Source organism: Plectropomus leopardus, unplaced genomic scaffold (genome assembly GCF_008729295.1).
Source record: "Plectropomus leopardus isolate mb unplaced genomic scaffold, YSFRI_Pleo_2.0 unplaced_scaffold4388, whole genome shotgun sequence".
Lineage (NCBI taxonomy): Eukaryota > Metazoa > Chordata > Actinopteri > Perciformes > Serranidae > Plectropomus > Plectropomus leopardus.
Window position 1 is genome coordinate 1 of NW_024648096.1, and position 9,777 is coordinate 9,777.

General features: G+C 38.6%; 1 protein-coding gene across 1 annotated transcript; it reads right to left on the reverse strand.

The window, feature by feature from the left end:
• Positions 1 to 140: 140 nt before the first annotated feature.
• LOC121939247 (steroid 17-alpha-hydroxylase/17,20 lyase-like) lies at positions 141 to 4,782 on the reverse strand. The gene is made up of 5 exons (XM_042482322.1): positions 4,770 to 4,782; positions 1,500 to 1,729; positions 1,119 to 1,205; positions 783 to 986; positions 141 to 311 (listed from the first exon to the last, which is right to left on the reverse strand). The coding sequence occupies exons 1-5, from the start codon at positions 4,780 to 4,782 to the stop codon at positions 141 to 143; spliced, it is 705 nt and encodes a 234-aa protein (XP_042338256.1).
• Between the last annotated feature and the right edge of the window lie 4,995 nt (positions 4,783 to 9,777).

Sequence of the window (9,777 nt, forward strand, 5' to 3'; positions counted from 1 at the left end):
AAAATGACCCTTTTTATCAGCCAGAAACCGTAAACAGAAATTATTGTTGGGTTTCCTAATTTCCGACCATCCTGTGTTATTTCACAGGTTTGTGCATTAATTCGGTGATTTCGGGAATGGCTGCGGCGTTTAAAGGTGGGTCACCTGCTGTCCGTCATGGCGGTGTGCGGGATCAGCACGGGGCTGACCGGGCGGATCCTCATGCCCTCGTTGATGACACAGTCCAGGTACGGCAGCCGGCCGCGGTCCGACACGCAAACGGCTCGCTCGCCCACGTGTTCGTCCAGCTCCTTCTGCACGCGCTCCTGGACCTGCAGGGGGCGGGGCATAATGATTTTAATCCTTAGAGACTGTTTGTCTCATTTTAGTCTCTTTTCTTCTTCCTGTTGTGATAGCTGTGTGTGTGTTGATGCATGTGTCCTAAATGTAGTCCAGATTGTGTATTTGAGTGTAATCAGTGAATTTGCAGCACAGCTCCTACAATAAGTCTAAAATACACTGTGGAAACTAAATAGTTACATTCAGACTGTTCAGGTCCAAAAATGACATTTTTGATCCCACAGCCATGGTGGGAAAAAAACTGATGCTGATGCTAATTTTTGCTCGTTTTTGGGTCATGTGATGCTGATGTGACTTTCTCCGATGTTCCTGAAAGACATCAAACCAGTTTGCTCCGGTTTCAAAGGGTTAATAGACTATTGGTTTGGGCTGGATACTTTTAAACTGTTGGGGAGTTTTTATCTTTGAACTCTCGATGTGTTTTACAGCGTGGCGGTTTGGACCTGCGGGTGGTGCAGCAGGTACGCCAGGATCCACAGCAGCGTGGTGGACGTTGTTTCCACGCCAGCGCCAAAAGCCTCAGCCGCCGTCATCAGGACGTGGTCATCAGTGATCCTGTCCTCCTCACAACCAGGGGACTTACTGTCCGTCTTTCCCTTTAACAAGGCGTCCAGGAGGTCGCGGGGGTCACCGTCACTCAGAGACACCTGGAGGACACGGGATTTTAACAGTGATATTTATTTATTTTATTTTTAAATTTTGTTGGACAATTTAAAGTCTCGTCATTTTCAGCTCCAGGTGACACTTTTCGAGGCCGCCTGTCTGTGTGAGGACGTCACCTTGTGCTCCTCAAGTTTTCGGGACAGCAGTCTGTCTCTGACGGTGATACACTCCTTCAGTTTACTGAGACACTTGTTAGGAAAGACCTGAGGGACAGAGACACACTTTGGACAGTGAAAACATTTTGGGGAAGTGGGGACATTTTTTGAAGTTTGAAGCAGCATTTTTTTGATACTAAAGACATTTCAGAAAGAGGACATTTATGACAAACTAAGGACATTTTCAGTAAGTCGGGACATTTTTGGGAAAGTGGAGACATGATTGAAAAGTGAGGACATTTTTATACTGTGTGGACATCTTTGAGAGGACATTTTTTCGTTCAGTCTCCACCTCTTCAGAGTGAACAGTTTCAGGGTCAAAGTCGGAGACAGGTGACGTACCTTCATCCAGGGGTAAATGTCCACCAGTCCTCCTCTGGCGATGGTCTGGACGATCCCGTCATTGTAGCGGATCACCTCCTGCAGCTCTGCGTCGCCATGGCGATAGGTAGCGCTGAACACTAACGTGCACACGACGTTTGTGACAGCCCTGGTCACTGCAGGAGACGGGTCGAAGCCTCGCCGTCCATTAGACAACAGCTCTGCACAGAGACTGTCCACAGAGGACAGAACTGGACGGACATGGATAATAAATCAACAGTTTTAATGTGAAGCAGCCGCAACACCATAGAAATACTGGCTCGATTGTTATTCAGAGTTTCGGCTTGCAAATTAACGCTTTCGCGAGTGGATGTTTGACATCACCGAACGTGACCTAAGCTAAAATCCGTGAGCCGAGTAATAATGGTGTGCTCGGTTACATAGACGCTCTGAGCTTGCATGTCCCTCTCCTGTTATTATTTGTGACTAAACTCAGGCCTGATACATATCATGATGCTGCATACATGTGCCGTGCGATCATCTGTTGATAGAGTCTACAGACGGCTAGTCCAACAGCTTCAGGTGAAACGAGTGGCATCATAGATTCGACCCTCCACTGTAACCGTCATAGATACGTTATTGCCTCACGGTTTCACAATGTAACTAGAGTAAAGAATTCAAATGATGGGGTTAATATATCTATTGGAGAACAATTGCGGGTAGGCATAATGCGTTATAAAAGCTTTGTTTAGGTCTTTTATTTACGGGAACCTTTCTATTAATGTACACCAAATTCTGAGTAATCAAGGTGGCAGGGGTAATGTTTATAATGAGTGCAAGCAAAAATACGACCCAAGCCGGTACTGCAAGGACTGCCCTATGTGAATGAATCAATCATTTTTATGTTATCTAGGACAGTGCGCCAAGAAATACTCAGTAATGTTTATAAGAAAAAGTCACTCGCTTCAAGACCAGTAATGGATCGGTCATAACTGCACCAAACTATCAGTCGGAGACTCATTACTGCCATTTAAACAAGTCTGACTTTTAAGTACATGCCGTCGTAGCAATAAAAGTTACACTTTCAGCACTTTAAGTTTTTTTTAATATGATCGTCTGCTGCAAAGAGTTCTTGACTTTCACTAATTATCTTTGGCAGCTGCAGACAATGTTGCGATACTCAAACAAACAAGTTTGGAAGTAAACTTTAGACCACACTGATAAAGTAATAGTGCAGTATTTGCCAGTATGTCCTCTAGCATGTTTGATATAGTCTTGGCCATAATCTGACAACCAAGAGCATAGTGTATGTAAAGATGCTGTCTGCGACAGATGCTGGTCATATCACTTCATCAGAGCTAAAACCTTGATTTAGAGATGTGCTTATAAAAGTATAATAGAAGTGTCACACTGAGCTTCAAGCAACAGAGCTGCATTTCCCTTTCTAAACTTTACACTGGAAAACAAACTTTTTCGTTGGAGCCCATTTAGGATTGGAGAAACTCAGCCCTACATCAGTTTGAGTTATTTTGCAACTTTTTTGTTTTTCTGAAAAAAACGCTCAAGGATCAATTTTTGTTTAGGATGTACCCCAATGATAGACAACAAACATGATGCCATCATTTCACCGTTAAGCAACAAAGATTACACTTGTTTTTTTGTAACTATTGCAAGCATATTCCATTTAACAATTGCACCTGTAAAAGCAGCTTGTTCTTCATAATTACAGATAAATAATAGTCACAATTATTCTTTGGAGTCTATTGTACCACCTGAACGACCTCTCACTGAAGTCAGGTCCTCCGTGAATCTGGCTTGATGCTCCTCCTCATATCAGACGTTTATTTTTCGTTGCCTCATCAATCCTCTTTAACCTCCTCACAACAAAAAAGCAGTGGAACCAGTGACATGTTTATTAATACTGGTACAGCACACTTGTTTTATGTACTGTCTCTGCAGCCGCTATAATAAACCAAGATCAATGTTCATTATTTTTATTATCCGCCCATAATTCCCCCGACCACAAATAGGCATTACCCAGACGGTTGTGATGGTAAATAAAATGGAATGCTCTCTAAAACAGAAAAAAAGAATTAAATTAAAAATCCCATTTTACTGGTTATAATGCTTGACAAGATGTGAATAGGAACATAGGTATAAACTCATAACCAGGAATCCGTGGTTACTTTATTACCAGCACTATATTTCCAACATCTGCCTACAATCACACATCTGCAAATTCTCAGTACACCTGCGTGAAAAAATTTAACTGGACTCAAGTGTAAAAAAATGCATTTTCTGAAGTCTTAGGCCCCCATCCAGCCCCCCCACTGCTTTACATTTTACCTCTGACCTTTGACCTCCATAAAAAGGACAAAACTCAACTGTTTGGTAAAACCATGAGTATAGACAGTAAAAAACATTATTTAAACCATTATGATAATAGATATACATAGATATAATGGATAGTTGTATTAAAGTTAGTCATTTACCACAATGCTTGATCAGATGGTTACTTTCAATATTTGAGCAATTAAGCCACTATGAATAGTTTTCATTAGTGAGTCTTCACTGCCACTTTCCACAGGGAAGGTCAAAATGACAGTTTGGTAGAGCATCGTTAAATTCTAATTTTTATGACGATTTGACCATTTATAAGATTTTTAATACTTAATTTATAGTACTTTAGAGTACTTTGAAAATGTTGATAATATGCCGATCTTTGAAATTCCCCCTGCAGAGCGCTCATGTCTGCTGTGATTTTATTGATCCTGATGGTTCTTTCACTGGCTCACTGATAGTCAGAGAATAGAACTTTAAATTCTTTGCTTAGCATATAAAGCACTGAATCGAGTAAAAGGTCCCAGCAATTTGACATCAAAGAATTCTGTCCAGTATGAACCCATCAAGACCAGCTCAGGAATATCTGGTGCAGGTCTTGAACTTATTTTTCTATAGGATTTCTCTGGAGTAAATCCAATCATATTGTCAAAAGAACTAACATGGAGAATCAGCATTCTGTTGAGATATGAAAATCACGTATATCTGGAAGTTTACTACCATTTTGAAATATCAGGGTCTGCTGATAGGTCTGACTTCTCAATAGTCAAGTGTTAGAGACTCACCGTCATTAAACCGGTAACTACTAAATGCCTATTGACGTAAAAAAAATTCATTACTTTTAAAACTTTGCTTTAACTTTGGTAATTCAGACAAACTTCCGCAGTAAAACCCTAAGCAGACCTCCTATGACTGCAAAACTTACTACATAAAGACACACGCAGTACCTACCCGTGTGATTCATAGTTACTCTGTGGTATTTACAATACCTGTGCAGTTTCTCCTAGTGTGTCTTGCTGTCCCTGTCCAGCGTAGAGGATCAAAGACTACCTGTCCCTCCAGTCTCCGCAGTTCTTCAGGATATGTCCATTTATAACAATCATGCTTCCTTTCGCAACGCTGTTGTTGTCCACAGCGGACAGAAAGTATCTGGTGAAGCACTTGAAATTGCCTTGTTGCGGAACGATCAACTAGAAAAACATAAAACTACTGCTTTATTGAATTTAAAATGCGGGAGGTCGGAGCTTTAATGAGTTTTAGAAAATCGCCGAGGAAAAGTAGTCTTGTTTGCATCAACAAAACTTCTGGGAAAATTTCGAACTTCATTCCGAATCAAGCAGGCTCATATTAGGTGATTAAATTCACATTACAAGTTTGATGTCAACATATAGCGACTAATGAATGATGTCCGGCTCTCATCGATTATTACAGCTGAAATGCGCAAAACGTTAACGGGATCATTCATCACTCATGTAATAATTCACAAATATTCCAAGGTCAAGACGTTTAACCCCCGCAGCCTCATCATTATTCTTTATATATTTTAACTACGGAAAAGTCTGTTAATAATGGGATCTTCTGAAAGCGAGTGGTTCCAACGGTGGCACAAAAACAGCCCAAATGTGGTCGTGGGTTCAATTCCTGAGTGAAACCACAAATGACTGGGTGACCTGTGCCATGATTGTGAAGAAACAGGCTGTCTTAATTTTCCACCAATATTTTTCATTGAGACCCACCTGAAGACTCGAGTAAAATGCATGTGTCAGTTTTTTTTTTTTCCACATGATTGGTTCAAGACCGTCAGAAATGTAAAAATATTCAAATGATAAATTGTGGGTGTTTTTACAGTTTCATTTTTCATGGCTGTTGATAGATTGGTGGTCACTGACTGTGCACATTGTTTATTTTGTAGGGGCCTGCAAGTTTTGGGAAGGCATGTTACTTTAAGTCGAACACCCAAAAGTCGTCCTTTGGTGGAAAAAAAGCCAAAAAAAAAATATAATTAAAACCAAACAATTTAAAGGAAATGCCCATCTTTAACTTAAAAGAAAAGAAAACCAATTTAAAAAACACAATTTTTGAAGGAAAAGAATCAATCAAAAAAATTTAACAGAAAAAAAGAAAACCAAAGGTCTGCACAGGTTGACATTTTATTTGTTGTCTTTATAAATGATATGTGATTTTTTTATAAATAGAAAAGAAAAGTTGCAATTTCTTCTTCTAAAGTATATTGGGTGATCTCTTCTATAAAAAGTTGTTGGCCAATCTGGATCTTTTATCTTGTTGTTTATATTTATTGCTACAGAGGTCCTCAGCTCCTGAGCCACAACATCCTGACATGGACTGACAGACTAATGACGACCCCTGCCATCCAAAGTGTGTGTGTGTGTGTGTGTGTGTGTGTGTGTGTGTGTGTGTGTGTGTGTGTGTGTGTGTGTGTGTGTGTGTGTGTGTGTGTGTGTGTGTGTGTGTGCGCGCGCGCGCGCGCTTGTCCAGCCCTCAGCCCAGATTTGTCTTTAGTGATTAGTTGAAGGTCCACACATCAGAGAAATGTCCACATATTCTGGTTTATTTGACAAATTGCAAATAACACAATGACGTAAAGTATGACAAGAATTAAGCGTAAAAACTTCAAAGCAGGGCGGTTTCCAGGGTTTGAGGACGCTCAGGAGCTGAGACCTCTGTAGGAAAAAAAACAAAAGAAAAACAAATGGCCAAAACTTTTTAAAGAAAACATCCCCCAAAAAACATTAAGAAGAAGAAATTGCAACTTTTCTTTTCTTTAAAAAAAATCACCTATCATTTATAAAGAAATAAAAAAATGTCAAACCTGCAGACATTTGGATTTTTTTTTTCTTTTAAATTTGTTTGTGATTTCTTTTCCTTCAAAATTGTGTTTTTTAAATTGTTTTTCTTTTCTTTAAAAGTTTTGGGCATTTTTTTAAATTGTTTTTTTAATTAAATTTTTTTGGCTTTTTTTCCCACCAAAAACTTTTTGGTGATTTCTTAAAGAAAACATGCCTTCCAAACTGCAGGCCCCCCAAAATAACAATTGCCAAATGACACCATCTATCACAGCCAGAAACTGTAAAAACTGAAATTATCATTTGATTTTTTTTACATTTCTGACGGTCCTTGAACACATCATGTGGAAAAAAAACACACATGCATTTTCCTCGAGACTCTCAGGGCGGCTCAATGAAAAATATTTGGTGAAAATTAAGACCAGCCTGTTTTTCACAAACATGGCACGGTCACCAGTCATTTGTGGTCCACTCAGAATGAACCCACGACCCACATTTGGGCTGTGACCCACCAGTTGGGAACCACCTCTCTTCAGAAGATCAGAATTAACAGACTTTTCCGAGTAAATATATAAAATAATGATGATGGCTGCGGGGGTTAAACGTCTTGATTGAATATTTGTGAATAATTAATCTGTGAGAAAGAGACGTGTTTTATGATTTCAGCTTTAATAATCGATGAGGAGCCGACATCATTCATTAGTCGCTGTGTGACATCACTTTTAATGTGTTTTATATGTAATTTCTGCTTTGATTCTGAATGAAGAGAAATATCCCAGAAGAAGTTTTGCTTCCGATTAAACAGCCTGACTTTTCCTGCGGCGATTTTGTAAAAACTCACAGCTGATGAATTTTAAATCAATAAAGTGTAGTTTTATGTCTTTCTGTGATCGTCCGGAGAATCATCTGATACTTTCTGTCCGTCTGTGGACACAAAGCGTCTGACGAGAACATGAATGATAAATGGACATTTCCTGATGAACCTGCGGAGACTGGAGGGACAGGAAGACTTTGTCTCTACGCTGGACAGACAGCAAGACACACAGAGACACTGCACACTGTAATGTAAATACCACAGTAACTATGAATCACCGGGTACAGGTACTGCAGTTTGTCTTTATGAAGAAAGTATAAACATATGTCCTCTGCTAAGGTTTTTACTGCTGAAGTTTGTCCTGTTTGTGGAAATTTTAAAGTTTTATCTTCTGATTTTTTTTTTCAAAATATTATTTTATAGTTACATTTTTATGACTTGTTCTTACAATTTTATAGAAATATTCTTTGACTTTATTTTCAAAATGTACTAACTTTAAATATTGTGATTTCAAACTCAAAGTATCATGACTTCATTTTGAAAATATGATTTGATTTTACTCAGATAATAATATTACTAAAATATTCTGACTTTGTGTTCAGAACATTATGACTTTGTTCTCAAAATTGCATGATTTTACTCTCAAAAATATTCTGATTTTATTTTCAAATATTCAGATTTCTTCAAAAAAATCCATCTTTTTTTCTCAAAATATAATAAATATAACTTTCAAAAATACTCTGACTTAATTTTTTAAAAAAAATTGTGATTTCACTCTCAAAAAATTAGACATTTATTCTCAAAATGTAATTTTACTCAAAACATTCTGACTTTATTATCAAAATATTCATATTTAATTCTCAAATAATGAAAGTTCTCTCAATATCCTCAAAAATACTTTAACCATTTTCTCTCTTTTCATAATGTTTTAAAATAATTAGTCCAGGTCTTTCTCATGTGTCAGTGGCTGGGTCCCTGAGTGTGGGAGGTCAGAGGTCAGAGGTCAGTTCAGAGCAGTCTTGGAGCTGGTTTGGAGCCCCTCAGCCTTCAGACTGATCTTAGTCCACATGAGTCCAGTTAAAGGACCGGAGGTGTCCCTCTGCAGATAAATGACGAGCAGGAAAACAGAAACGTGTGACGGATCCGGTTAGAAATGGAACCTTGCCAGCACACACGGCTGCACGGCTGGGAGCGTATTTGGGGAGGCTGAGAGCATTTTATTTTATTTAAATGCCTTTTCTTTTTGTGGGGGAGGAGGGGGCGGAGGATGATTTGAAACGGTCTAATTTAGGAAGCGGCTGCAGAGACAGACAGGACACAAGTGCTGCTGTACCGTATTAATAAACATGTGCAGTCCACAGTCTGCTGTGAGGAGCCGGTGAGGGCGACGCAGACCGCTGATATGAGGAGGAGATGGAGAATGACGGAGGCTGACGGAGGGAGAGGACGGTCAGGTGGTATAAAAACAAAGAATAATACAATATAGACAGTAAAAAAAAAAAAAAAAAAAACAAGGTGCAATAGTAAAAAAAAATGCTGCAATAGTACAAAAAACAAGGTGTTTTGTTAAAAAGCAACAAGTTGCTATCGTAAAATTAAAAAAAAACAAAAATAGGTGAAAAAAAACAAAAAAGTTGCAAAATTAAGAAAACAAGGTTTTTAATCTAAAAGCTCCTGGAAAAATTCTTTCAGGAGTAAAAATCCTGCGCTCAGACACATTATACTCAGGAAGTGATGCATGTCCACTGGGCCGGAGGACTTCTGAATCTTTGACATACATATGCATGTCGTCATTGGCATATATGAAAATGCTAAAACTGCACTCCTCTATAACTTTTTAAATCTGACTAAAGTTTACATCTACTTGTTTGTTTGGATGAACATGTGTGTATTTATTTTTACATAGTGATTTATTTTGCTGCTTGCTTATCAAAAAAGTCCAAAGTTATTAAGTTATTATTATTGCTATTACTATTATTAAATTGGCTATTCGGCATAATGAGTGCTTTTTGGCAATTTTTTGGTACTTGAATGCAGGACTTTTACTTAAAACAGAGTATTTCTAAACTGTGGTATCACTACTTTTGTTTCAGTAACAGATTTGAGTACCTCTTCCACCTTTGGTTACAAATTATAACATTACCCTGCAAAAATGAACACATTTTGAATAACAGAAATTGTGCCGTTTTTCGCTTTTTATTTTATTTTTATTTTTATTTTTATTTTTTTTAAACTGTATTTTTCTGCCATCTAGCGTCTGAACGTGCGCGATACGTCTCTGACGTACAACGTGGAGGGGGCGGATCGGTGACGTCACCACGTTCACCCTGACGCTGTTGGA